Genomic DNA, 27,826 nt, shown 5'->3' on the forward strand with positions numbered 1-27,826 from the left:
TCACGTGAGGAGCCTTTTCTAAAATCTTAGTGCCCAGTGCTTGCCCCAGACCCATTAAGTTAGAATCTCAGGATGTGGGGCCAGGTAGGGGAGGGTGAACCAAGCCTTAGGACGTTTTAAAGCTCCCCAGATGATGTCAATGTGCATCTAAGACCAGAGCAGCCCTGGCCGACAGACAGGCTATTCTAACAGGCGGATTTTTCATCACCCTCTCTGACCCCCCTGATTAGCCACGAATGAGCCTGGGAAACAGGCAGTTTCCTCTTTTTGACAAGGGAAATTCTCTCCATGGCCTCATGTCATGTTCCTTCTCAAGAGCAGGGGCCGCCTCTGGTGCTGAAGGCCTGAGAGGGCACACTAAAGCATCTGTCCCTGGTCTGCTATGGATCCAGGAAATGGCAGGAGAATGAGAACTTTCACATTTGAAGGGGCATCTACCTACTACATTAAACTCAACAATGTCATGCTCTGTGGTCAAGCTGTTGGCTTGGGTCACTGTTCGAAAACTTTTGGTGGCTCCTCATTGGTATAGGAATATGGTTCAGACTTTGAGGCTTTGTCCCCCAGGGTCCAGCTCAGGCTCCTCTTTGTTTGTTTGCATGAGCCTTTGCATGAGTCATATCCCCAGTCTCCTTTAAATTTTTTATTTTTATTTTGAGATGGGGTCTTGCTAAGTCATCAAATCGCCCAGGGTGGGCTTGAACTTGTGATCCTCCTGCTTCAGCCTCCCAGAGTGCTGGGATTACACAGGGCACCACAACTGGCTGTACTTTCCACCCAATCTTCCACTGCCCTTGTGTGCTCCCCAGTGAATCTCCATTCACTCTCATGGCCAACCCCCGCATGATGAACACAGCAGGCTGCACTGCAGACACACTGCCTGTGTGTCTCAACCTGGAAACAGACTCCTCTGCAGTGCCACCACCCCAAGGAAGTCCTCCTGGGTTCGAGCTCTGGGTTTAGAGCTGCTCTCCATGCTCTGCATGTGTTCCTATTAGGTTACAGTCATGTTTTATGTGAACACCAGCTATGAGATCTTGAAAATAAAGTGAACAGAAAATTAAGTCTTGTGAACTAGTAAAAAACTGGCTGCAAAGATATCACTGGAGCCAATTAGCACAACAGGAACATGAACTGTAAATTACATAATAGTATTCCATCAATGTTAAACTTCCTGAATTTGATAACTGAACTGTGGTTACTTAAGAGCCTCATTATTTGGGAATGTACACTTAGGAGACAGGGATCAAGGGGCATGATTTCTCAATGTATTCGCAAAGGGTTAAGAAAAGAAAGTTATATATAGAAGAGAATGATAAAGTCAGTGAAGCAAAATGTTAACACTGGATAATCTATGTGAAGGGTATAGAGGAGTTTTTTGGCATTATTGTTGCAACATTTCTGTTAGGTTTAAAATAATTTCCAAATAAAAATTTAAATAAGCAGGTCCAATCACTACCCCATCAAAGTTTGTATCTCCCCATTCACCCACTTGAATGCTTCCCCCTGCATCCTAACCATCAGCTAGTTGCTACCTAGATGTTGCTTCAACACATGCATTGATTCTGGCTCAAGGGGGCATCTAGTAATTCCCCAAAGGCTGTCGTAGAGATCCACGACTATTCACACTCCTGAAGGGAGGAGTTACCACCCACTATCCCTTCCCTGTTTGTTCACCAGCTTTCAGGACAATCTCTTTCTCAAGGAGCATCACTCAAGCTTGGAGGCCTCTACCAGCCAGCTTTGTCAGGACCTCACATCAGGTACCCCTCCTCCTTTCTATTAAGGAGTGCAGCTGCTTATGCCTGAGAAGCAGTTGACCCAGCCTGAAAACCCAAAGAGGACATATGGTCAAGCAGGAACTGACCTTGGACTAGAACAACTTCACCTCCATCACGCTGTCTCTCTTCAGCTGTAGAATCATCACCTCCAACTAGTTGACTCCCAGCCCCTCCCAGTTCAGTCAGAAGTGGTAGCTGTGCAAGCAGAACTAGACCATCACCGTTCTCAGGAGATCTGCTCCTATCAGCAGCTGGGACTTTATCACTGAGTAACTGTTCCTCTGTCCTCAGCATTCAGGGAATCATCAAAATATGACCAGAGCACATCCTTTCCCCGTTCCATACATCATTTATCTTTGACAGAGATTTCTGGGTCCCCCTTACCTATGAGCTGTAATTATGAAGCTGAGAACTTCTTCTTCCCCAGACAGGTGGCTTGTATCAAAGATTACGCTGAAATCATACTAGGGAAAAAGAAAGTGATATTAAGCATTCCACACTTAAACTGCATTGGCAAAAAATAAAATAAAACTGTATTGGCTATAACATTCTGCATTTTATGATCTCTGGAAGCTCATCCGCATGACAAACTTCATTTTTTATGCATATCTTTCTGTTGTCATACCAAAGTCACAGCTTTCACAGCAAAACTAAGTCCTTTTCAGCCACTGCAATTTCCTTTAGAGAATGACATATTTGAACTCTTATACTGGGACATTCTAAATTCTAAATTTCATTTGCATCATCCTCCCAGTTTTGCCACATGTGGATATCATGTCAGCTATAGTATTTACTTCACATTTTTGTTGTCTTATTCCTTTAAAGACTATTTTAAAGAACAATTTATGTCATTATCATAGATGGGAATCTAGAACCACTTGCCCTAAAGAGAAAGTAGTCTTAAACAAACAATGTTAATTTCCGTAGGCTACTGAAGCCTCCGAGCCTAAAATCCACTCTGTGCTAAAAAGTAAGACAGGCAGGTGAACGGGAGGTGTCAAAGATGTACCAGCACTATTGGAGACTTTACATCCTTGGTTAGGACTGCTAAGAGTATCGAAGGGTTGTGGGCTAAAGGTTTCGGCCTCCACACTCCCCATTCATGCACTGAACTTTGAACTGCCAATGTGATATTTAGGGTGGGACCTTTAGGAGGAATTCAGTTTAGATGAAATTGTGAGGGTGGGGCCCTCATGATGGGATTAGTGCCCTCCTAAAGAGAGAAGGCAGAAATAGCATTCTCTTTATATTTACCACCAAGGAAAGACCCCGTGAACACACATAGAGAAGGTGGCTGTCTAAAAACCAGGAAGTCAGTCCTTCTCAGCCTCCCCATCTGCTAGCACCTATGCTTTTAATCCCTACCCTTCAGAACTCTGAGAAATAAATGTCTACTTTTTGGCCATGCATTCTATGGCAGCTTGTTATAAAAGTACGAGTGAATTAAGCAAAAGGTAATACTTTTCTTTTTAAAGTCAATGTTCTCTAGTGTTGTGTCAATGTTATCACCCAAAGTGATCCCATGAAGTTCCCAACATCATCTTAGTGCATGAATCCCACTGGTGAGCATCCTCTGATTTGAGGAACAGGGCCCTAAACAAATATTTTTATTCATATATATGCCAGGGATGTAAGGGAATATAAAAGGAACACTTGCATGTGGGTTGTAAAACCAGAATCTACCCCAAAGTATGTGACCTTTGCCAAGACACTTAATCTCTTTGCATTTAAGTAAAAAGAGGCTGCCAGACAAAACAATTCTTAAATTTCATTAAGTTCTGAGAGTCTGACTTATTTAATATATATAAATTAGATTCCATTATGACAAATTGTAGGCAATGGTCTGATTTTTGCGACACTGGAGTCCACTGAGTTGAATGCTACATGACAGTAACTGCCAATGGACCATTATACGGAGTCCTCATCTACAGTGGACGTGGACATCCCTTTCTAGACAGAAAATTCTGTTGCAGTGGATTTGTCTGTTTATAGGGAGGGTAGGGCACAGAGCTGGGCAGAAAGCAGGTCCGGAGGATACAAAGAAGTGGAGAATCATGGGTCTTTTCTCAGTAAAGACTCAGAGGTCGCAGGAGATCTGAACTAGATAAAGCTCTGAGATAGGGGCAAATGATTTGGCAAGAAGTCAAAGTCATAGAGGAAGCCCTGAAACCAGGTAGGCTGACCACGAGGGACAGAGGATACAGCTAGCCAAAGTGAGCCAATAGTATAGTCGTGAAGCTTAGCAGATGGCCCAGAGCTTCCTGACCCCAGGTTCTCAAGGACAGGGGAAGGTGAGCTGGCTGGTAGATAGGGCCCTGGCCCTTCAGGGTGACTTGCTGGGCTTCTCACCCTCTACTCCCATGTCTCCATTTGCTATAGGTCTTGATATCTAGAAAGGAAAGTAGTGGCATTACCAGCTGATAAAAACCCCTTACATTCTATTTATACTTCTGTTGGTTCCATGACTCTTTTAATGGTTAATAAATTTCAGTAAAAGTTAACATTCCACCAAAGACAGTAAGACATAGCCTAGGCTTGATTTGGGTAGATTTTACAATGAAACAGCTACTGTTAAAGTTTTTCAACCAAGTGTATTTTCTATTACTCAAAATATTATACTTATATGCATGTGTGGAGGTGCTACATGCTTTACTATAGACACAGGCGTCCATGATGCAAGGTCCTCATTCTTCATCTCCAGCCTGACTCACCTGGAGACTAATGGGATATGATTAGTCTTCTGCCAGGTATGTGTAATCCATTTCCTAAGGGCAACCACTTCTCAAGGTTTCCCTTTTCCCGGAGTGAATGTGGACAGGAGGAATTGTGCTAGAGACAGGCTTGGGAATCATGGCCATAAGAGCTGCTGTGGTATGAAGCAGGTACTTTCAACAGTCTGAAGATTGGAGTGATCGGCTAAGAAATGGGCAAACTGTCAATCTCACTAGAACATTCTTACCATTGGTTTTCAAAACAACTACTGGGTCCTGGGACCAAAAAGCCTGAGAGATTAGAAATGACATGATTCCTTGACACAGGCAGAATGAAAGATGAAGAAAGATGAAGATTTTACTTTTTTTAGATAGAAAAAAGGCAGACAAAGAAGATTAATTTTCCTTTAATTCTTACCAGGGGAAATCGCTTTTATTACAAAAGGGACACCTGGTCTTTTATATCCTACTTTTTCCTGCCAAACTTTCAACCATCTTCTTATCTCCTTATAACCACAGCACTTACCACCTGCTCCATGAATGTCTGAGTATGTCGTACCACATTGTTTGAGCTTCATATAAACATCAAAGTCACTGTAATTTCTTTTACTTTTCAAAAACAAGGGACATATAGTTATTCATGGTTGAGAATGTTGAGAGGTTTCCAGAAAATTCCGAGTATTCAGGGAAGATTCCAGAGTTAGGGTTGTGGGCCACTAGTCCACACCACATCTTCTCCTGTGTTGTGGAGTGGAACATCCCAGAACCAGACAATTGAAGAAGCCCAATTAAATGCTGCTTGGCTAAAGGAGTCTGTGATACGACTTCCCCTTTTAAGGGATGTTTTAGTCAGCGTTTTTGTTGCGATCACCAAATACCTGAGAAAATCAACTTAAAGGAGAAGAGGTTTATTTTGGATCATGGCTGCAGAAGTTTCAGCCCATGGCCAGCAGACTTCAAAGTAGAACCATGATGGAATGGCAGAGGAAAACTGTTCAATTCATGCAAACAAGGAAGCAGAGAGCGGGGGGAGAACCAGAGAGGAAGGACCAGGGACCAGATAGAGTTTCCAGGTCATCCCCCATCTACCCAGACATATCCAGGAGCGTACTTTATTAATTTTGGTGTCTGTTAAGCCAATCAACTCGATAATCAAGATTAATCATAAAAGAGAATATCATGTGCATCAAAGAATAAATCTACGTGAATGCAGCTTCCCTGGCGAGGACCACCAGTGACAGAAGCAAATAAGGCTTTAGTGGCCACTGCCGCTACTGTAAGATACAGAAGTGGGAAGGGAGCAGTTGCTGGTTAAGTGGATGATGGGAAGGGGTTGGGAGCCAGTGGCCAAGGAAATGTCCCATCCCTGCCCCTTACCTTTGACTTTGACCTCATGAAAGGAAATCCCACGCTGCATTTGAGGAAGTCTGATTCCAACAGCTCACAGGAGATGCCCATTTCCTCCTACAAGACAGAAAGCACAAACATAAGAGCATCCTTTGGAATAGCAGAAATCACTGGGGCTACAGCAGACTAGAGATCTCTGACCAAGCCCTCAGGCTTCTAGCTGCCTTCTTCGCACGCTCCTCCAAGAAGACAAATGAACAGGACAAAGCTCTGTTCATTCTGAACTAACACTTTGGGTCCAAACCTTTGGTCTGGCCTGGTAAACTGGGCTGGGCCATGGATGAAGTGCAAGCTTCCTAAGGTTCTAACTAAAAGGCAACCAAGTCATCTTTCTTGTTCCTTTCTCCCAAGCCCATCCTCTAATTCTGCCTTTCAATATCTTGCCAGTTTAAGAAAGATTATTTCTAATAATATCATACCAAGTAAAAGAGGTTTCTTTCTACAGCCTCACTTCTTTCTACTGCAGTGAGACTGATCTGAAAGTCTTCCCAGGGTGAGGATGAATACCAGGGTAAAGAGTGACTACCACTGTGGCTCTTCTGAGCTGGACTCTGCACACTGAGGCTGGAGAACCTGGACACATGCCACAGGGAGCTGCTGTCTTACCACCCTGGCATGTTTATCAACCAAGGTCAAAGGAAAGGCTCTTATATACCACAGGACATTTCTGAGTCAATGTGACTTCCAAAGGAACATAGTATATTTGCAGGTTTTAGAGCAGGACAAGGAATAGAATAGAGCTAATATTTGTTGAGCATCTACCCTGCACCCAAAGCCAGGGCAATGAAGTTTAGTGAGGTCGTGTGACTTCCCTAAAATCATTCAGTTGATGAGTGCAAACCAGAAGGAACTTGCATCAGATGTGGCTAACTTAAAAGCCTATCTTCTTGCCTCCTCCATGGCTGAGAATTTCTACAGAATAAGCACAGCCAATGACAGTGGCAACCCAATGGATCACCTTACGCATTGACACTTAAATGCTGTCTATGCTCCCTCCTCCAATTTCTAAGACCTGTATTTCAGCTCAGAATATGTCCAGTCCTTTGAACCAGTGATTTTTTTTTATTGGGCAGCCGATCAGTACAAAATGTATTCTCCACAATATTTCTACTTAAATTATGTACATGTCTTACTATTGTAATATATTATGGACATTACTAAAAAAAGAAGTACCAAAATATAATAAACTAATCTAATGGGTGACAGTAATGGGGGGCAGTCATAAGCAGAAGGAAGTCTGCGTGGTGCTGGGAATGTTCTCTTTCTTCATTTGGCTACTGGTTACACATGTGATCATTTTGTGAAAATTCACTGAATTGAGCATTTGAAAACTTAAGTATTTTATGTTAAACATCAAAACAACTGATACAGCAGCACTGAAACTTATAAAAATATAGCTGAACAAAAGATAGAAGACTAGAACATCTATTCAGTACCCAATTTTGAAATTACTGTACTGATCTCAATGATTATAAGTTTCCTAATGGCTCATCATTCCCTTAGCCAGCATTCCTCATCTGAAGACACAAGATGACCTGCATTAGTGTCACACTGGGAAGACCCTATCTTACCCTACCTCTCCTTCTGTTGGGGGAGGGGTTTATTTTGGTTCATGTTTATGTCCACAGTTGGCTGGCTCCAAGGAAGGACAGCATGGCAGAGAGGCATGATGGAGGAAAAGCTGCTCGCTTCATGATGGCCAGAAAGTGGAGAGTAAAGGAGGGAGCCAACGAGAGAAATACGCTTCTTCCAGGCCACACGCCCAGTGACCCATCTCTTCTCACCAAGCCCCATCTCCTAACACAGTGAGCTACAAACTCATCAGTAAACTAAGTTACTGATAAGTATAGTGCTCTCATGACCCAATCACCTTCACAAAGTCCCATTTATGAGTGCATGAGACCTGGGGGACATCTAAATATAAAACATAACAAAAGACTCATGCATATCTCTTTATGCAAAATGCATTTAGTCCATCTCTAAGAGTTGCCAAAGTCCTCCTCTGAGACTTAAAGAAAACTCTTAGCTATGAGCCTCTACGAAAATAAAACAGAAAATTAATCACCGCAGACATAAAGTAGTACAGGACAAACATTCCCATTCCAAAAGGGAGGAACAGACCAAAGCAAGACTGAAACCGAGGATGGCAAACATTAAAGCCTGTAGCTCTACGTCTAGCACCCAGAAAACTATGGTGAGATTTGAACTCCAAATGGCTTGGATGGCCCTGCCCCTACAGCACTGATGTTTGCAATTCCTAATGGCAGGAACATTCTTTTAAAATTCAGATTCCTGGGCTACATCCCAGATGACTGCATACACAGAGATTGCGGGACCTGAAATTAGCATTTTTCAATAAATATTCATACAAAGAAGTGTTTCTGCTGTGAAATGACATTTGGGAACCATGAATATGACCTTGCTTTTCCTCAGTTCATTCTATAGGCTGCCTGAGGAATTTTCTTAAAATATTCCTCTCTGGAAGTGGCCTGTATGTCCTTCAACAGATGAATGGATAAAGAAAATGTGGTATTTATACACAGTAGAGTACTACTCTGCCATAAAGAAGGATACACTAGAGTAATTTGTAGGAAAATAGACATATCTTTAGACTATAATGTTACATGAAAGAAGTCAGACACACAAGCTTAAATATTGCATGGTTTCTCTTACATGAGAAACCCAGAATATAAATAAAAAGCAAAATAAAAGACAGATAATAGGTAATACGAAATTAGATTTTTTTTTTGCAATGGGAAGGGGACCAAAAGATGGAGGAAGGGAAGAAAGGAGAGAGAATGAAAAAATTATTGAGACGTGTTATGTGCACGTACCAACTCCCCATGAGGAATGCAATCATTATATATTATAAATATGTACTAATAAAAAATAAAAATTAAAAATTCCTCTTCCCCAATGAAAACAGAATGAAAGCCAAAGTCCTAATCCTGGCTTCCATTTAGCCCATACTCTTCTGTGTTGTGCACACCCTCACCCTAGTGCACACATGCATTACTTTCTACACTCTGCCTGGCATCCTTTCCACATAGCTGTTAAAATCGTCTTCACTGTCAAGATGCTCAGGCTTTCTTTCTCCACCTTGCTCCCCCAAATTCATGGTGGTAAGTTCACATATACGCTATGGAAGCAGCCCAGAATTCAGCATGGACCCTGAGCATATCGTACATTCAGCACTGAGGACACATGTGTGAAAGACATTAGTCCCCATAATTATAGAGCTTACGGCTTGGAAGTGGCAAGACTCTCATCAGAGACAGATGTGCGGCTGCAAATGTGAGGGGTGTCATTGGAACTTAGAGGATAGGCACTAAGAATTTCAATAAGGAAATCAGAGAATTTCTCAAATGCTATGTCAAGGCTGCATGTCTCAAAGACTGGCACTAATGATTCACTGTGGATGGCCTCTTGCCACTACCTTCTTCCCCACTTACTTCTGCCAGAAGCAATACCCTTAAACAACCCAGGGAGAAGTTACTCTAACTCCTAGTTAATTGGCTGGTAGTCATCAGAGGTAGTGAGCCCAAGTCTAGGTTGACTTTAGTTCTCTTGCTTTCCCTAGGACGGTCCTGGTTCATGCCTGTCATCCTGGTATAATTACTCTCAAGTGTCCCAGCATTTTCATGCAAGTGTGAGTGCACATGTACATGCCTGAACACACAGACAAGTTTAATGAACCCACTTCCAACTTCTGTTATAATGTTCAATACCTCACCGGAAATTCCTTTCATAAAGAATAGAGGTTGTACAATTTCAGTCAAAGATCTATCTTTCTTGACATAAAGACTTACTGCCCTCAAGAGTTTCCCTCAGTTTTTGCATATGTATGAAGGAGGAACTATGGATTCAAAATTTGCTGTGGAACTTGATGGAACCTCAGTTTACTTACCTTTGACCTGAGGCTAATTTTCATTTTTCAAGAAGTGCTGAATTGTTTCTGTTAATTCCAAAATGCCAGAAAAATAACATTTAATCCAGCATTTATTCCCTCATTCCAAGTCTCTCTTCCATCTAACTTAAATAAATATTTCAAAATTCCAGTTAGATCTTAAGAGGATGAACAAAAACAGTAAAACCCAAAGACATGCCTAAAAGCAAGAGAGCTGAGCATATGGCTCTTGCTTCAACTGCTCCAGGTGTGATGTTACAGGAAAGGGTCTTACAGGTTACTCTCCCGCTGTGGTCAGCACCCATGCATCCCTCTTGTGGTTGGTCACTGAAGCAGCCTTAAACAAAAGTGTTTAATCCTATGCCTCTCTCTCCAAACACAGCTGTGATTTTCAAGGAGGCAGGGCACAGTATGGGCTCTGGCACACACCAGGACCCGTTACAGCTGGTGCTGGTGCTCCCTCAGAGCCCTTTCCTAGACAGGATCAGCAAGCCCCAGCTGCACAGGAGTCATTTTGCCTGGAGGTTATACCACCCTTCCAGCAAGCACGACTAACATGGGTACCAAAGTACACCCTGTTTGTCTCAAGGTGGGACAAACTCTATTATGCAATTCATATCCCAGAGCTCCCCTGGGAGCAGATGCCAGTGGAGTCTGCATTCCTGTTTAGTAACTTCCTCTACCCTGTTTGGCCCATTTATGTCTCTTCTCCTAGGTCACCTCCTAAATAAATCACTTGCACAAGAATCTGCATCTCAGATGCTGCTTCTGGAGAACCTGACCCAGACTAAGACTCTGCACAAGGGAGGATCCTGGTACCCACAGCCAACAGAAAGTACTAGGCATTTGCTCCCAAGTGGGAAGAGCCAATGAAGAGAAACCAAGAGAATATACTTATATTTATTAATTTTGCTTAAATCCATACTGAAAAAGAGAAAACTGTCCTAAAGGTCATTTATAAAAATTCATATAGCTCTCCCCTATTAGGGGAACACTGGCTCAGGGGAACACTGGCTCAAGGTAACTGGTGCTTCGTTATCCCATTTTAGGTCACATCCAAAGCATAACCTTTAAAAACAAAGTTACTGTGGAGCCAAGTATCTTGTTGGTGGCCATGCAGGTACCCTATAGTCTCAGAGAGACCTAGAATTTAAAATATTTTAATTAAAACAAAATAAAATGCAATTTAAAAAATAAATTTAATGAAAACTCAATTCTCAGGAGATGTGGCTAACCTTAGCTTCCCCTAGTAGATGGTATTTTGGTGAAGGGTTGGTTATTTCCTCAGCCACACATTTGGTACCTGTCAGGAGTTTTATGGGAGAGACTGAAGGGACCAGACTTCTCCTTTGTTCTGATTGCCTTCATGCTCCAATCACTGCTTACACTGACTGTAGAGAACTTTAACATTTATGCAAACCTCATGATTGTAAGACACTCAACTGACAAAACATGGGCCAGTGAACAAACTACTTTCCAGTGTCTCTAAGTGCCAAGAGTGTAGAATCTGATTATCTGATTCAAATACAGTGCAAATCTAAGAGAGTGAAACCCAAACTTTCTGCAAAAGATACAGGCTTGCACAAAAGGAATGCTGGAAAACAGGTCAGTCTGGTTCTGGCAGACTTACCTCAATTAAGTTTTAAAGAAGTCAAAATCATCCTAGATGATAATACTTTAAGAGGATTCAGAAGACAAAAGTTTAAATAAAAAAAAATCAACAAAAGCCCTTGGGGGAAAATAAACCATTGTAAAAGCAATACTTTTGTGATTGTACTAAAAAAGAAAGAAACTAAAATGGGAGGCAAACCATGGTACAGTAGGAAAACTCACATCCAAAACTGTCTACCCAGTGCTCATTTCCTTCTCTTGTTTTGGAAATCAGAGCAGTTTTCATTTGTTTATTTGTTTGTTTCCATACTGGGACTGAACTCAGAGTCTTTGCATTTACTAACATCCCTATCCCTTTTTAAAATGTTGAGACAGGGTCTCCCTGACTCACTAAGTTGCCCAGGGTGGGCTCCTCCTGTCTTAACCTCTCAGAATGCTGGGACTACACGTGTGTGGACCTTGCACCGCTGGGCACCATTATTTCAAAGACACTAAAAAGCAAGTCAACTTTTACCTCGGGTCTACAATATGTTTGATAATTCCAGTTACAGTGTTACAAGTGTTCTTAAACATAGGCTAAAGCTTTTGCAATTTTTTAGTTTCATTTTTCAAACAGAGTCCCAATCAAAAACCTTTAAAAACATTTTGATTATAAAATCTTGGACCCTATTTTAAAAGGATTCACTAACTGGCCTTTTTCCAAGTCCCATTTTCTTTGGCTAGCAATGGCAGCCAAACCGTAAAATACTATCAGGGCCCCTCCCTGGAGATCACAGGTAATTCAATTTAAATTTTCTAGCAATGCACATTTTTCTTAGGATCAGGAAATCATTAATTAATATGTTCTAAAAACACAATCATGACAGCCAGGGATTTAGCTCAGTGGCGCTTCACCTGCCTGGCAAGCACAAGGTCCTGAGCTCGATTCCTGGTACCTAAATAAATAAATAACAAAAACCCCCACAATGATGAAAAGTGTGTGTTCACGCTTGGTTTATACACATCTGCTTCTGCATTTTCAGCACTTGGTAATTAGTAGTTCCTGAGTTTACATGTATTAAACGAATGGTCCTTGGCTCATGGAAGATTCAGTTAAAGGGACTGAATGCAAGAAGCAGCTCATTTGCTGCTCTGCTTGGCATGAGGGATGCTTGCCTTGGCAACGCCCTTCTGTTTTCCAGACATACCTTAGGTGTCCCAGCCCCAGGAGCTTGGCCAGTAGAGCCAGGCTCCAGCCCTCTGTGTAACGTGCAGTGGTTGGAAGAATCAGATAATAAAGTTAGTGAACCTATTTGGCCTCCACCCTCCTTCCTCTCCGCACTTAATTTCAATTGGAGAAGAACCTTATTTGACCACCAGTGCAGTGCTCTTTGAGAACAGAAAATCTGTGAGCTCTATAATGGGCTGACTCTTAGTGTCAGGTGGACTGTGAAGTTTTACTTCTCATTTTCCAGCTCCCATGTGTCTTTGTGAAGCTGAAGACAACGCTCAGGTGCCGCGTCTGGCTGTCGGTTTGGTGGTCTTCCTCTAAGACCCTTTCTGTCCTCCAGACACACCATGAGCGACTCCCGTAACCTGGAAGAGAGGCCTCTGAATTAACTCCCTTACTTGATTTAGAACTCAGGTATACTTGCTAAGCGCTTTATCTCAAATTACTGAAGCAGGAGTCAGAGGGGAGCAATGTTTTTGCTAACCAGAGTTAACAGAAAGAAGATTTATTCCTGGAAAATACTATACTAGCCTCATTTAACAATAACTCAGCCTAAGCTTCACTACAGCAGTCCTTTTCACAGAAGAGCATCCTTTGGTGCTGGGCTCATAAAATTACTGCTGGTGAAGGAAGGCACATGGGCTTATAGCTTAGAAAGTGCATAGACTTTGGCATTCACATCCAGACTTTGATTACTGTTCAGATATAGAGCAGACATATTCTGTCATGTAAATCTGCCGTCCTTTCTACCAGCCTCGATCTTCTTACCTATGAGGTTCTTACGCCTGCCAATAAGACTACTGCTGCACTGCTAAAGATCACGGTGTAGGGTGGAGCACCTGGATGATTCCGACTCAATAAGCTTCCTATATGTCAGGCAGTGTTTTAAACCCATTATCTGTGGACTTCATAAGCCAACGTCCCTTTGCTCCCATTTTAACAAGGAGGAAGCGGAATGTAAGAAATTATATCACTTGTTTTGGGTTTCCCAGTTGGCAGGATCTAAGTGGGCACATTCCTTCCTAACGCCTGTGCTTACAACTGCTTCTCTGCATGTTCTCTTTAAATGTAACTTCTAACCCCTGACACAGCCCCTCATTCACCCCCACCCCCAATCTCCCTATAGAACGTAACATGGGGTTTCAAATACACATGGGTGTGGAGAAAGACTTATTTGAGCATTTTACATTACTGACTTCAGCTGTTGTACTATCTCTCTCATGCTGCGCATTTGCACAATGCCTTGTCTCCTGCAGTTTATTCAGGCTCTGAATGTGCATTCTTAGCTGAGTGTCAGGCATGGATAGTCCTGGAGTCAGAACAAACATAAGCAATAACAGTCTAGAATCAAAAATGAACACACACTGCGTACCTATGACTGCACATAGCCTCCCACTGCGTGAAGCCCCACAAGTAAGCACTCCTGTTGATGCCTGCACCAGGATACAGAGTACTCTCTGAACAAAGTGGGCCCAAGAACCTTTAAGCAGAGTTGTGGAGGACGGACCATTTTGGTGACTGTTTGGACCTCAGGGCCCCTGGAGTCCATCTTCAAAGAAGACAGAAAACATACTCAAAGTTTCCCTTGGACAGACTTAGGTATCATCCAGCTATACACTCATTTGCTTATGATCTAGTGAATATCTATAAAACACCAGATATAACTGAGGAGATACATGGGTAGGCAAGGGACCTTTGCTTTTGAGGAGACAATGTTTAGCGATCAGAAGACTCTAAATTAACATATTTTAATACAGAGGAAAATAATCCAATGTACATCAACTGCTGAATAAATGCAACATGGTATATCCATCCACCCAACGGAATATTACTCAGCCACAAGAAGGAATGAACACTGACACACATAACATGAACAAACCTTGAAAACTTTATACTAGGTGAAAGACGTCACTCACAAAGGACTCATTCCATATCATACAAATTAGTCAAAATTGGCAAATCTAGAGAAACAGAGTAGATCAGTCGTTGCTTGGGCTGAGAGGAGACATGAAATTTAGGATGGCAGCAAAGAGGCATAAGAATTCTTTCTTAGGTAAGAGAATGTTCTAAATTGATAATAGTAGTTTCCACCTGATCTGTTCTATAAGCTGCCCTAGATAAATTGTAACATATGACTTTATTTTTGTTCAACAGCCTTCAAAATCTATTAACAACCAATACTCTTCACCGATTCCCAGCCAGGAATATGCACTGGAACCACCAAGGAGGCAGAAATTCCATGCATAGCTGTGCTGGTTGTACACAGCACCTAAGACCTGGCTGAGGGTAGGAGCTGAAACCTAATGCATATTGTCCTCACCCAGCCCTATACCTTGGCATGAACCTGTGAACCAACAGATGGGGCATCTCTCCAATCTGCATAACATAGGTGTAAAAATGGTGATGATGGCCCTGTGGGAAGTGTGGTAAAAAGGATCCAAATAGAGTTCCACTGTGGCACCCCAAGTCAAAGCACACAGACTGGGTGTACACTACTATGGTGATTTTGATATGTATCAAGTTAGGAACCCCCAAAATTGGACTACAGAAAAATCCTCTGGTGGGCATGTTAAAGATGCAGATTTCAGGCCACACCCACCAAAATGGGATTCTTTAGAGCAAAATCTGGACTTTGAACCACTGGAGATGAACATTCTGCATAGGCTGTGGAACACCAGCCCTGAAAGCTAGTTGGCAACCACTGCCAATCAGAGGGTAAAGCACTCAAACCCATCATGTAAAAGGAGGAAAAAAAATGCCTTCCCTGGGCCCTGACTGTAGTGAAGACTGAGGGCCTGTGCCATTAGTATGGTCCTCCCTGTCTGTAAATCATCAGACTAGAATCTCACATGTCCTGTCCCTACTCACCATTATCCCAGTTCAGGACATGGAAACATCAACTCTACAGACCATGCCTGCTTCCAATACCTATGCCTACAGGCCACTGCTCCTGTGGGAAGCTCATCCTTCATTTATCCATTCAACATAGGTTTCTTATTTGGCCTCAAAAAGAAACAGATTTTATAGAATAATGATGTGCAAGATACGTTTGTCTTCTGTTATATTTTACTTTCTTTATTCACTCTCTATTCAGTAATTATCTATTGAGTCTCAGTCAAGGTGCTCCTTATTGGGCCATTTGCCTTTGCAGTACTGTTCATGGTCCATGGAAGAGGCCCAGCCTGGCAGGAGGGATAAGGACCAGCTGGTAAAAAGAAGGCTAAGTGGTTAGGCAAACTGTGCACAAGAGGCTGAACTGGGTGTCCCTAAATAAGACAAGCATCAATTCTCCCTATTCCCATCCTATAAGTCCTATTTTATAACTCAATATTATTACCATTGTTTTAGCTTCCTTCTAACTAAAATGTCTACAAGTTCTTTACATGATGGAGTGTAAGCAAGGTCTATCAGAGCCATACCAGTACTCATTTAGTGGGGGAAATTAGCTCATATGTGAACATATGGGTCAAAGGCTATTACAAATGATGAGACCAGAAAATACCTTTGGTAAACTGCATGAAATAGTTGAGAGTCCAATTATTCAGAACATTATCTATCAGACTCAAAGACTATGAGTAGGATCCTGTGACTAGCACAGATTTGTATTTTGTCACAAATTTACTCAACAGATATAACTGAACTAATCTCATATGCCGGAAATGGAGGTACGAGGATATATTCCTACCCTCAGCAAGCATTTTTGTTAAATACTAGCATGCTAGTTAGCTTTCTGTCACTGTGACAAAACTCCTGAGTTAATCAATTTAATGGTGCATGGTTTTAGAGGGTTTAATCCATGCCAATTTGGTTCATTGTTTGTGAGTGAAGCAGTTCATCATGGCCAAGTGTGTGTGGTGAGGCAAAGCTGCGTATCTTGGGGAGGTTAGGAAAGCAGAGAGACAGAAAGGAAGGAGCCTGGAGTCTCAACATCCCTTCAGGGCAGGCCTCCAGTGATCTAATGCCCTCCCACTGGGCCATATCTCTTAAAGGTTCCACTACTTCCCAATAGTGCCATGGTCTGGGGACCAAGACTTTGACACATGGGCCTTTAGGGGGCATTCTGGATCTAAATTATAGCTGTGGACATAAAATAATTGTCCTGGCAGCTGATGTAACAATTATATACCAGCTGAGAGCTCAAGATTTTAAAAACATCCAGGAGAAGGGAGCACAAGCTACACCTTTGGGAGTTCAGATTGCATACATAACAAGGAAAAGTCCAATGTCAAGAACTTCAGTGCTCAATAGACAATTAGAACAACTGTAAGACAGTTTTACAGAAATACCAAATTAAGAATGATCCATTAATATCATTAAAAGCTAATGCTATGTATGCTTTTTGTATGTTTAAAGACAACATAGAGAGATGGAGTTTGTTTTCCAGGATACTTAATTTTCTTCTATATTTGGTTTCAGCATTTTCAGATAATTAGCTAGTTGCTTAAAATGACTTACACATATAAATAGCAGGGGCTGCTTTTGATTTTTTTAATGACTAGAGTTCAATCTTGCTAGAGTTGTTTATGGAAAAGTCATTTTTATTCTCTGGTCCTTTGAAAAAAGGCTGAGTCATGGGGTCATGAGATTGCCTAATACCCAGTATGTTTCTGATCTTGGCGGACTATATTGAACTTCTCATTATGTTAGGAGGTGCCTTAGCTGTTGAGAGGAAATTGGATGGATTTATGAATTCCCTGTCTGACCACGTAGTGGTAACTGATTCATAAACAATATTTTCTGTGTTTCTATATGTCATTTTCTATGTGTGTCTCACACAGGACAGTTTTGCTCACATTTTTTTCTCCTTGTATAAAAGTTTTAACGTGTTCCCTTCCATACTGGTTTTTGGTCCTGCTTCAGATGGCTGGTCTGACCACACACCACCGCTCTGGTCAAAGCCTGGGAAGAGCTTGGCAGAGCTCCCTCAGCATCCCCACAGGTCTTGTTACCATCCATAGTCATGTACACTGGCTTCTCAGATGCTAGCACCCATGTGTCTTTTGTTGGAGGACTGCTCATGAGCTGCTGAACTCTCTTTGTCTGGGAGCATGGAGAGATGGCAGCGCTTAGAAATTTCCATTCTATTGAGAAGACACTTGACCAAATTCCCTGTTCCTGACGAGGTACTCTGAAATATGACCTATACACTGGCTTATGCCAAAGTCCACCACTTTCTTTCTCACTGCCGAGGACTTTTTTGATATCATATCCTTTCTTGGCCTCCTTCCCTTCCCAGTTCCTACTTCCCCTTTCTCCTATAAATGCTCCTGAGTAGACTGCATTTACAAGATGTCTTGTTTCAGGGTTTGATTTTAGGGAACTCAGCCTTTGACAGGCGGAAGAGACCATCCCAGAAACATGCAGCTCCCCTCCTATGTGCCTCAGCTGTGGCCACCCACGCCAGTCTGGCGCCAGACTCCGAGCAGATGGCCTCCCAGGACTTGTAAACCTCTCATCCTCTCTGCCTCTGCATCGACATCCACTGCAGGGCAGAGCTGCTTCACAGGGACTGCTTCACTGGAGTCTTTGGAAACAAAGAATTCCACCCATGAAACATTAAGGAAGCCGGCTAACATGGCTTTGCACACTTACTTCGCTACTTATTGATTTCAATCCACTTACACACCTCTTGAACATAAACTCATTTAATTATCATTCCTAAGTGTTTTCTCTTTGTTCATATTAGGAAGGCCAACTCTCTTACTACTCATACCAGGCTCCAGGGAATATGGCAGGGGCCTTGCATAGTGGGTTAATGCCATTTTTCTCTTTAGTTTCTTGGAAGAAGGAAATAGGACCCTGGAAATTCCTAAATTTGTGATTATTCAATGATCTTTTTTCCAAAGAAACTTAGGTCCAAATCTTAGCTCTACCAAATGCCAAGTACTATCTCAAATACCTTTCTGTAAAATACAGAGTAATTCCTGCTGTATTTTTCCATAAGGATTAAAGGAGTTACTATGCAGGCTGTCACCATGTTCTCACTGTTCAACTTTTCTTTGTTCTAACACCTACAGTAACTGGTAGATGTAAGAATCTGGATGTTCAATGAGCCATCAAAATAAGACCTTCAACCCAAACACACTGCCTGAAAAGGAAGGTGACAAAGCTAACGTGCACTGAACTCTGACCATGTGGGAGGCACGGGTCTAAGCATTTTGCTAGGATGAACCAATTTATGCTTCTCAATAACCATTTAAGGTAAGTGTTTTGATGATTCTGTTTTTCAGATAAGGATTCAGAGGCCCACTGAGCTTGAAGGAACTTGTTCAAGGTCACTCAGGAACTTTGGCAAAGAGCTAGATCTCAGGTCTGGCAGTCTGACCTCAGAGTGCAAATTCTATGACTGGTTCTGGCATGTGATGGGGCCTTCACAGGGCCTGGGGCAAAAGTTTCCTTTCCTTTGCCATACAATCACATACCTATAGTACAATGGCTTTCACACTTTGGTGTGCATCAGTCACCTGGAGGCCCCTCAAAACACAGACTTCTGAGACTTACCCCAAGGTTTCTTACTTAGTAGGAGGTGACAATGAGTGTGCTTTTTCAATCAGTCCAGCTGATGTGGATTCTAGTCCTCAAGAGACCCACACTTTGAGTGGCGCTGATCTAGACTCAGAAATATTTCCTTCCTTTGAGAAGGAAGCAGCCTCTTGGGCTGTACCCATGCGGAGAGTCTCATGGGAAAGGGTGGGCATGGGCCTGAAGAGCCAGTGAACACCAGAATGCCCCTCTAGCCTGGAGTAGGGGATGCTGGGAAGCCTGCAGAACTCAAGCCCCCCACTCCTGAGGAATGGAAGTCTTTCACAGGCCACAGCTGTCACTGTGACACCAGGTATGACATTTGTCCAGGCTGTCGCCTGCTCCCTTTCTAAAAATGGGCTGAAAGCTAACTTTACAATGGCTGTGTGGTAAGGAAATGCTAAAGAAGAGCAGGGAAAAAACACACATTTATAGATGTCAGACTGAGCATCCTGAATCTGAAAACTTGAAACCTGAAACAGTTTTGTTCCCAGCCTTTTAGATAAAGGATACTAAACTTGTATATTCTTTACATCTGGCCCATTTAAAATTCTGGCACCGTGGGGTAGATTCCATAACCCCATTGTACAGTTCAGCAAAACAAAGCTCTAAGACTTTGGGAAACTTATCAAAAGGGCACAAATTATCTGAAACCAGGATTTTAATCCATATCAGATAGACACAGCCTCTGTGTCTAGCCCTGGCTGGCCCAGAGACCATTCTGATGGTGGATACCTGACCCAGGACCTCATTACACAGTCCCCTTCTGTCTTAGCACCACACAGGCTGAAGAGAAAAGCCTGAAGCTCGAGATAGTGTTACTGCCGGGCAAGAAACTGTGTTATGCACATCATTTTAAGCCACAAAACAGACTCTGGACTGCATGAGGCTTCCAACTAGAAATAAAAATCTGTAATGGTGTCTCATTCACCTGGAAGATTATCCATCCTCCTCAGACCAGATGGAAATGACAGTGTGCCCACAAGCCAAGTGGACAGCGCCTTTGCAGATGGCCAGGAAACCCCTTGCTGGCAGCCAGTGTGTCCATCTATGGGTCCTACCAGCAGCTCCCTTTTGAAGAAAATTCAACACACTTTATAAAAAGCAGAGACCTTTCTTTGGCACAAGGCTCAGATTCCGTGCTCTGCTCCATGACCTTATGAGGGAGGGCTGAAAGCACCTCCCATATCCGCCCAGCTTGACAGATTTGGCTTCAAAGTCTGGACTTTCTGCTTATCTGAGAGAGCTTGTTTCCCTTCTTAATTTGAGGCCCTTCTCCCACTTCCTTTTGTGGCTCCATCCATTGGCTTTGTCTGTATTTGGAGACAGAAGGCAGACTCTTCATTAGAACCTTCTAGAAGAGGCCTGTGGAGGAAGGAGCACCTACTCGGCATCTTCTCAGCATATGATTTTTAACTGCCAAGAAAGGACACCTGGGAAAGAATTCTAGCTTTAAATTTTACATTTAAACAACACTGAAAGGCTTAAAGAAAAGGTCACGAGAACTTTTTGACAGTAGAGGCTCTCACTTTTGTTCTTTAGGGTCCTGAGTTCTACAAAGGGTTCCTGACAAAGAGATCATAATTCTATCTCCCACCAGCGAGTCATCCCACACCACTGTCTCCAGTGAATGGGGTTTAACCCAGTCACTTCCAGAGCCACTGGTCATGTTCTAGAGTTTTAAGTGGACACTTAAGATGGCCACACAGCACTTACGGTCAAGAGCTGGGGTGGTGAAAAATATCTTTCTTCCTTTCTATGAGCGGGGGGAAAGATTAGGATCATCACCTGCTACTAGCTTTGACCAACTTTTATGCCTGCTCTGTGCTCCAAATATCTGCATTGGTAAATAGGGATAACAATGCTATAGCAGATGTTTGTTCCTTGCTGCCCACATCCATTTATTCTTCACACTGGGAAGTCAACTCTCTACACTTTTAGCCCACCAGATTTGAGGGACATGCCATGTTACTCCCATTCCTGAGAAGGGGCATGTGATCCAGGCTTAAGCCAAGGGGTCCAGCGAGACTCAGTGAAAATTTTGCTAGGATTTTTGTGAGAGTACAGTCACCATGACCTGACAACAATCTTGCTAACTTGAGGGAACAGCCTATCTTAAAATGGTGACAAGACAAGAAAGAGAAACTGATAGAGAGTGCAACACTGTGACAACTTTTGTAGGTCCAACAGGGAGCTGTGGACAAAGCCAACCCTAGCTTTTCAGTTGTGAATAAATTCTGTATTCACTCATGCCACTTTCTGTTGCTTACCATCACTCAGGCCTTACCACTAAAAGAGTTAAAACAGGTACAAATACCCCACAGTTTGGTGAAGCTCTTTATAGAACCTAGCAGAGCAGCCTGGAGAATCCCTCTGGAGAAGGTCTTATGCTGTATTTCTGAGACCCAGTTTCCCTGAATGGGAGAGAGAAGCAGCCAGGATGACTCCAAGCACCAAAGGGAGCTGGCAGTGCTCACCAGAGTGTTTCAAGATGATACTTGTAAAAGTACGCACTGAGACAGGGACCTCTGTGGCCACCTGGACCTCACTGAGAAGCAACCTATACCTTTGGGAGCCTTAGCGCGGACCTTTGTCTTTAAGCCCTAAGTAGGGAGGGTGGTTTGAGCTCCTATATAATCATCAGGAGTGCTCAGAATTGCTGGATATAAAACTCTGTCCTTGTCCGTCAATATTCAGGACTGCACTACCAGGCTCTGGAAGATCAAGGCCACCTGCCAACAGCCAGCACTAACTTCTCACCTGTGTGAGAAACCTTTAGTCAACAGCATCCTCAGCCAACCTCCCGACTGGAACTGCAAGACAGACCTTGAGCCACAGCAACCCTGGAATTCTAGATCCACCAGAAGGAATAATCAATGTCTGTAGTTTTAAGCTGGCAGGTTTTGGGGCAAGTTGTTATGCGACAGCAGATAACTAATCAGTAGGTGTCCTTGGGGCTGCTATGCAAACGAGGAAGCAAGACCCAGGATCAGAGAGTGGAGCAGAAGAAGAACAGGGGTCCACCTCACCTAGATGGAAGGTTACAGTCTTTGCCCTCATACCCCTCCAGAAAGGCTGCAGAGCCACCACCTCTCCCTGTATTTCAGTCACAAGTAGGGTGACTATGTTCTCCATTTTCCTAGGACAGTCCCACTTTATGCTTTAAAGACAATACACTTATGACAAAGGTTCTGTCCATGTCCCAAGGCTAATTATCAGTAATGTCCTCCGTCAGTCCTCTAAAGTAGCCTAGTTTAACAGGTTGAATGGTCATGCCTGAAATAAAGAATCAGTGACCTTATCTCTAACATTCAGATCACAGAGCTCTCGAAGGGGCTAATGCAGAGCCAGGATGCTTTGCCTCCGCCCAGTGTCGAGATGACAGCTCTGAGAGCCCTGGATCAAGACTCTTTCCCACACAAACCATACTCATGCAATCAGCCTTCTATATTATCTTTTATTGTTTTCTAGTTATTCTGGGAGGATATTTATTTCTTGACAAGATGTCAGTTTGCTGATGTCAGCAATCAGGCTCTATCCTTAACTGTGAGGCAGGATGATAAAAGGGGAAGTTTGTCATCAGGCTGGGGTGGGGCCAGTTTTCAATCTCAGCTCTTCCACTTACTACCTTTGTGTTCTGAAGAAATCACATCATTTCTAAGCTAAGTTGCTACCTCTGTAAAATGGAGATGTTAATATGAGCGTCCCCTGAGATGATGCATGTGACTGCCTGAACTGTTCCTGTGGCAGAACAGGTGTGTTCCTCCCAGCACAATACTGGGAGGAACATTTCTTGGTGAAAATAAATCTAGAACAGGAAATACAACATTATACTTGGTTTTCTCTATCACAAGCAAGAGGTCAAACAGGAACTTTTCCTCTTCCTAGTATCACAATGGGAGCCTCATCCAGGCAGTATTCTTTGGAAACATTAGCTTCATGTTCAACTTCAGACTTGCCAAAACTTACCTTTTTACAAAGATGTGCCGCATGTCCTACCACAGAACATTTTCAAATTAAGGATGAAGAGTGAAGGTTTGGAGGTGGAGCCTAGTGGGAGGTGTTTGGGCTGGAGAGGAGCAGAGCCTTCATGAATGCTCTAATAGCTTTCTTTGGAGAACAGGTTAGCTATGGTAAGAGTTTGACCCCTTTTCCTTCTGCACGTACCTTCAAGCCCTTCTGCTTCTTCTACAAATGTTCTGGGACTTTTCAGCCTCCAGAAGTATGGACCAAAATGAACCTCCCTCCTTTATAAATCAACAAGTCTCAGGGATTCTATATAGCAACAGAATAGAGATGACCCACCTTCCTCAGCGCAAGAAGGCCTAAGGCTTTCTAAAAGGATGGGTTTGTAGGTGGGGGAACATTTGTGCAGTCCAGCTATCGTGAGTTCCAGTCCCACCCACTCTCTGCCAACTGACGGGAGGAGGACACTTGCCGTAGGCTGCCAATGAGCTCTCATTCTTCCTCACTCACTCACTCACATCATTTCCAAAGCAAGGATTTGCTTAGCAGAACCTATTTAGACTCTGGTCTTTGTGCCTTGGCAGAGATTCTGGAAGGAAAGGCCATACTCAGAGATGGCTTCCCTGGCTCAGGGTCTGCCTTAGGACACTTATGACAAAGGTTCTGTCCATGTCCCAAGCATCCTCCCCATGTCCATGCATCTCTGCAGTTTGATTTCGCAGCTATTCCCTTCACAGGGTGGATTTTTATTTTTCCACTTTGAATTTGGGCAGGATTTATAACTTGCTCTCACCAATTCAATACAGCAGAAGTAATGCTATGCCTGCTCCAAGCCCAGGACTCAAGGGACCTTAAAACTTCCATTCACTTTCTTGGAACCCTGCTAAAAACACACGAGCCAGGGCTAGTTTACTGAGGGATGACAACCACACAGTTCAGTCATTCCCCCACCCCAGACAACAGCTGGGTTCCAGAGGATCTGCCAGTTAAACACAGACACATAGGTAAGGTCAGCCAAGCAGACAAGTCTGGCCCAGGTCTGAAAAAGTACCTAGAAGATGCCTGGAGTCATGAATAATAATAAATGGCTGTTGTATTACACCAATAAAATTTAGTGTGGTTTATCATAATGGATAAAAATCTCTTGCAAAGTGTGAAAGTGTGTTTGAGCTCTCTACGGGCACACCTGGCTTGTAGGGAGCACTCAGAAAGGGGTCACCAGGAAGACAGTCACCCACCCATGCTATTTGCATGGCCAGCTAAGGGAAGAAGCAGACCTGGCCTGCCTTTGTACTCTCTAATTCCTATGGTGCTAAGGTCAACCATCCTTTCTTCATTTATGCACAGGGAGAAGCAGAACTGATACCAAAAGAAGAAAATGTGACTAGAAAAAAAAAAAAAACCATTGGAACAGTAGCACCGATCTTACTAGTCTCTGAGGGCTGAGATCACAGGAGTCCACCTACCAAGGAGAAGGGAAGACAGGGCCTGGGGAGACGTGGAATATACACAAGAAACTCCGACACTGTCTCATTTCACTTCATCATTCGCTTCCCTGGAGAGTGAGGAATGAACTTCTGAACACAGGAAAGCATACCAATTCAGAAGAGGGATGCCAAAACAAGGCCATTGATTTTATTTATTGTCCCCAAATCTCTAAGTACTTGACACTACTTCAAATAAGAAGAAACATAAGAAGAACACAAACATAATAAAATCAAGGGAGGTGCTTCACAAACTCCTTCAAAGAAATTTCTTGTCTCGCTTGCTGAAGGTGCAGCTACTCCCAGAGAGCCTCCGTGGACAGAAGAGAGCTTGCTGGTAAAATTGTCACTTAAATAAATGTTTGTAAATTGTGAAAGCACATTTATTTCAATTTCCCTAAACTACGTTATGAAGGTTTTTAAAAAAAGAATTTTAGTATGTATCCTTTTGAAACAGAAGCAACTGTGATCAAAGTAAATCAATTCCTTATTTACCTTTTCTGAACTCTGGGTTTTATTTTACTTGTTTACCTCAAAACTTCTTGAACACCATAACTAATTTTTCAGATATTTTCCCATTTAAATTTTTTCTTAATTTATGTCCAGTTTTAAGAACAACCACCAGGGAGAGACAGCATTTAAATTTGAACCCATACCCATCTCCTTCCAGAGCACAAACCCCTGCCTGTTCATCTCTCCTTGGTAGTACTGTCGTCTTCCCTTATGTATACAGGATACATTCCTATATATACTCAGTGGACGCCTGAAACTGCAAATAATAACAAATGCCACACATACTGTGCACAGAATTCTTCCTATATATCCTGCAGCATCATCAGATAAGACCACAGTTACTCTGTCCTTCCAGATGTTGTGCCTTGGTGCCTCCTTTGCATGTACTTACACTTTGCAAGCTCTTGTAATCAGGATCACCATGCTGTAAAATAAAAGTTACCTGAACATAAGTACTGTGACATTTCCACATGTGGTTTGCTGATCCAGACAGCTACTATTAATAGATGGGTAGTGGAGACAGTGTGGAAAAGCTGGACAAAGGCATGATTCACATTCTGGGTGGGATGGTGTCGGGTTTTATCACACTATTCAGAATGGCATGTGCAATTTAAAACTTATCAATTGTTTATTTCTGGAAATTTCCATTTAATATTATCAGACTGCATGCAGTTGACCATGGGTAACTGAAACCACGGGAAGTATAACCATGGATATGCAGAGACTACTGCAGGCTTCTTTCCCTTTGGGCTTGTGGAAAATTCCAGTAAACTGGTTATGGCTAGAAAAGCAGCTGACTGATACTTCTACTCAAATGGCTGGAAAAAAATTACATTCTGAATTGATGTTGTGGAAGGCTGAAGAAGAGTTAGAAAAGGGTTGAGTGTATGCGTCAGACCCCTGTCTCTCCCTCCTGGTCCAGCCGTGATTTCAGCTATGTAATATCTTCCGTAGACAGTCACAGGGCACTCACAATCAACTGCTCCCCTGGCCAGGTCAGGACCAATCTTTCCTTTGGAAGCAGCCCTCAATCAACTGGCAATGAACATTCCTTCAGGCTAACATTTCTGGGTGACTTTCTATACACTTCTCAAAAGATTGTACCACCACTAGCATTGACCTCAAAAACATCCCCCACTGGCTTCTCTTCCCTCTTCTTGGAATTACTGCCCAACCACTGCACCTATGCCTTCATCTCAGGCTTTGAAAAGGTCAGGTACCATTTGCCCTTGGGTCAATGAATTTTGGGAAAAGGAATGGTCTGAAAACAGCATTTTGGGAAGTCTGTCCAGATGGAGCAGATAGGGAGGGGCATCCTGATGGTTTAAAGGGCCAACAGGAAAGATTGTTAAGGACAAAGAGTCTTCGTAGAGCAGCCTGGGGTGTGAGCAGGGGCCAGGAGAAAGCTGGAGTGTAAGAAGTGAACTTGCCTGCAAAGCCAAACTTCTTCAAGTTTCACTTCCACCCTACATCTCCATTTTATCCCAAATGGCATACCCATCCCCGGGAAACCGCTGTGCCATCAGCTGACCTTTCTATTTCCTGCTGCCCCATACTGAATCCCCCATTAGGAAGATAATGAGTGAATGACTTTGGGAAAAGGAGATACTACATGGGTTCTGGCACAACTAGAACATTCCTTTCTTCCAGACAAACAAATGGGAGAAGTAAGTAGCAAATGTGAGTCCACTCAGTCTGGGTCAGAGGAAGTCTAGGAAATCTGTGTGAATCATGGCTTAAAAAAAAAAACAACAAAAAAACCCACCAAATGCTCAATATGTATGCTCTTTCCTCCCGCTACTCAGCTAATTTATAAGGCACACATGAAATAAAATGGTTGCTATATACTTCTGGCCAAGTAAAAGAAACTCCATTTCTCAAAGCCAAAACTAACACTGCACATTGGAACTCGATAGAAAACAGATACCGTGAGCAGGTAGAGCACTTCATGGCCTGGAGCTGGAAAAAAAGGACTAGGAGGGAGTCCTGTGTCCTCCCACACTGAGCAACACGTTCAGAACAGCTGAAGAAAGATTGAAATATTCTGAACCCAAATTTGGTTTCCTTAAATAAGGACCAAAACTTTTATATGCCATTGGGCTTTGTAATTTTAATAGACCATTTCATTTACCATCAGCTGTTCCTTCTGTGAAATACAAATGTTTAGGTCTTTTACAGGTTGAGCTTCTCTCCTCCTACAACACAGTTCAAATTGAAAGTTTGAATCCATCCACTGGGTAATGACAAGCAGCAGCGACAAAATGTGTAAATGCGTTTCTATGGTCACAATTCTGGTCTTGATGCAATCTCTATTTTCATAAAATAAGGTTTTAGATTTTTTAGTTTTTGTTTTTTTGGGCCCCTTCTTCCCCAGGGTTACTCAGCTCGAATTTTATAATAAGAATTAAATCCATAAACATTTTAAGGCACTCTACAAACATTCTGGACGCTCAAACATTCAGACAAAATAGAAGATGTAACATGTATACACTATTCTTCCCCATTTTTGTGTGGACATCTTATCACGGACCTCACAAGGCTTTCACTATTTGGCTCCCTGCCTGAGCTTAGGCCTCTTTTCCTATACACTCCATTTAAGCCATACTGTCTTTTTTATTTTATTGGTATCAGAGATCAAACTCAGGACCTTATGCTAGTGAGGTAGGCAGCACCACCATTGAGCTAAATCCCTGGCCCATAAGTCATACTGCCTT

At 42.7% G+C, this 27,826-nt stretch overlaps 1 protein-coding gene across 1 annotated transcript in view; it reads right to left on the minus strand.

Annotated features, from left to right (window-relative positions):
• Itga9 (integrin subunit alpha 9) overlaps window positions 1–27,826 on the minus strand; it is a 332,354-nt gene that overhangs the window by 72,415 nt on the left and 232,113 nt on the right. Inside the window, exons 19-20 of the mRNA XM_033756921.1 lie at window positions 5,870–5,956; window positions 2,166–2,245 (exon numbers count right to left, since the gene is read on the minus strand). Of these exons, the coding sequence (XP_033612812.1) occupies window positions 2,166–2,245; window positions 5,870–5,956 (167 nt within the window). The remainder of the gene's footprint in view (window positions 1–2,165; window positions 2,246–5,869; window positions 5,957–27,826) is intronic.

Source organism: Fukomys damarensis, unplaced genomic scaffold, assembly GCF_012274545.1.
Source record: "Fukomys damarensis isolate Sample0158 unplaced genomic scaffold, DMR_v1.0_HiC HiC_scaffold_28, whole genome shotgun sequence".
Taxonomy (NCBI): Eukaryota; Metazoa; Chordata; class Mammalia; order Rodentia; family Bathyergidae; genus Fukomys; species Fukomys damarensis.